Here is a 2,500-nt window from a genome sequence, read left to right on the forward strand (position 1 = left end):
AACCCATCAACACCAGCGCGCCCGCCGCCTCTACCGCATCACACACTAAGCGGTATCATCACCCCGCCCTTCCCCATCACCCCGCCCTTCCCCATCCCTTCCGCCCATCTTCCCCATCGCCTCGCCTCTCCCTTCCCCCCTCCCCACCACGCTTCCCCATCCCCTCCCACCCCCCACCCCGCCCTCCCCCATCGGCTCACGCCACTGACGCGACTCACCGACGTCGGGTCTGGTCGGCAGGAGGGCGTGGAGCTGCTGCGCCGCGTGAGTCTTGTCGGGCATCGGGACGAAATCTTTGCTTCCCTTTCTCTTGTGGTCGAGGCCGTCCTTCTCACAGGCGAAGGACCCGATGTGGTGGTGGTGGGGGGGACCCCAGGGGCCCTCCAGGTCACACACGTCCATGTCTGGGGGCGCCGTCTTCAGCGCGCCCCTCAACGCCGCCCGAAGCACCTTGGTGTGTTTGGGGGGTCCTGCAAGGGCGTCAGGCCGGGGAGGAACCGGTCGCAGGGAGGCAGGATCGGAAGGACGAAAATCCCCGAGGAAGAAAACGAAAAAGGAAAACCAAATCCTCCGTTCCTTCCGCGGTTCCCTCTAGGGCCCTCCTCCTCCAGCCGCACCCCAATCACCCGAGTCCTCCGCCTCCTCCTCCTCCCCCTCCTTCGGGCAGAGGTTCGCGTGGGTGTGACGGAGCGGCGGCCGCGTCAGTGCGCCCGGCGTCGCTCTCGCTCACGGACCGACCGAACTCGACTCGCCTCTGCTCGTGGAATCGACGCTTTGGACCTGGAAATGCGAAAAGAAAGGAAAGGTTAGAAGGAATGCTTGCCAAACGGGGGAACGCATTTATCAATACTCATGACGCCAAGACAAGACCAAAATAACTCGGGCGCACGGGGCGTAAAATCAAATGAAAGCGATAAACAAGAAAATAACGAAAAAATAAAATAATAAGTACAAGAAAAATCTCCAAAGACTTTTAAGCCGATTATGAGTCATGCAAAAGTGGGAGGGGGAGGAGGAGTAGGAGGGAAGGGGGGGATGTTTGGGTGGTGGATCCCCCCCCCCCCACCTCTCTCCCCTTCTCCCGCTCTCTCCTCTCTCATTTTGCTTCTTTACTGCCATCAATTTAATAAAAGGAAGTATGAGAGGGGAGTTATATGTGTTTATATAATTTACTTCACAGAGGAAAACGTGGCTTGTTGTTTATGAAGGAGTAAAGGAAGGAGTAGAGGGAGGTAGGAAGGAGGAGAAAGGAGAAGGTGAAGGAAGAGGAAGACGAGGAAAGACGGAGAAACGGGGAGGAAACGAAGAGGAGAAAGAGGAAGAGAATGAGGAAGAAAAGGAAGAGGAAGAGTAGGAGGAGGACGTTCTGGAAGGAGCTGTGTATCACATGGCAGACCTTGTCAGTGTGCAGGAACCTGACCCCCCCCCCACCTCTCCCCATCTTCTACCCCCCTCTCCCTTCCTTCAACCGCACTATCGTCTTCGCCTCTCACCGCTGCCGATCTCCTCCTCATTCTCTCATTCTTCCTCATGAAAAAATCACCCGAATTAAAGGCCTCCGACCTCTCTTGAAAGCTGATCGCCCCCCCGCACCGCTTTTCCGCCATGAATAATATCAACCGACTGTCACGAATGAATAAATAAAACCCTTCCCTTCTCCCTAAAAATCGAATAAATAACTAGAAAATAAAACAATAAGAGAAAAAGAAAATGAAAGAAAAAACGCCAATGGAATAGCACGCCTCATACCTTTCAAATGCCGCCTCATATGCCACATATCCTCAGACTCTCAATACTTTTCTTCGTCGTCCTCACGATGTTTCTCTGCTCCCCCCCCCCTCCCCCCAACCCTCCATCCCCTGTCACGCCACGGGCCCGACCTCGCTAGTAGGGTTTCCCCGGTGTGTGTGTGAGCGTATGTGTGTGTGTAAGTGTGCTTGTGTGTGTGTATGTATGTGCATGTGTGCGTGCATGTGTGTGAGTGTGAGTGTGTGTGTGCGTGCGTGTGAGTGTGAGTATGTGTGCGTGTCGGACAACAAGAAAGCGTAAGTGTCTATGTGTTTACCTGAGCGTGCACCTTGATACAAGAGTGTGCGTGAGCGTGAGCCTGATTGCATGTTTTCTCCGCCGCGCCCGCGCAGCCGCGTACACATGTGATACGCCAATATGCACACGTGTATGAAAGCGTGTATGAGCGTCCGTGAGAGTCGGGAGAAGAGCAGCATATCCTAACGCATCCTCACAGCACACCCTAACGCATCCTCACAGCACACCCTAACGCATCCTCACAGCACATCCTAACGCATCCTCACAACACACCCTAACGCATCCTCACAGCACATCCTAACGCACCCATACACCTATCCAACGCAAACCCAGCCCCCCCCCCTCCCTCCCCCAAGGCTAGGAGAGGACCCCGTCGACGCGCGAGGCCCAGCCCGCCAAAGGCGCCAAAGGCCTCTCGACAACATCCGCCTCTTTGCAGCAAGTTCCCCGATGG

General features: G+C 55.5%; 1 protein-coding gene across 3 annotated transcripts in view; it reads right to left on the reverse strand.

The window, feature by feature from the left end:
• Window positions 1-2,500, reverse strand: part of LOC113818932 (clavesin-2) — an 85,399-nt gene that overhangs the window by 6,411 nt on the left and 76,488 nt on the right. For all 3 annotated transcript variants that reach the window (XM_070138469.1, XM_070138470.1, XM_070138471.1), the window contains one exon: window positions 219-780. In XM_070138469.1, the coding sequence (XP_069994570.1) occupies window positions 219-402 (184 nt within the window). In that variant the 5' untranslated portion in view covers window positions 403-780. The remainder of the gene's footprint in view (window positions 1-218; window positions 781-2,500) is intronic.

This window comes from Penaeus vannamei, chromosome 24 (genome assembly GCF_042767895.1).
Source record: "Penaeus vannamei isolate JL-2024 chromosome 24, ASM4276789v1, whole genome shotgun sequence".
Taxonomy (NCBI): domain Eukaryota; kingdom Metazoa; phylum Arthropoda; class Malacostraca; order Decapoda; family Penaeidae; genus Penaeus; species Penaeus vannamei.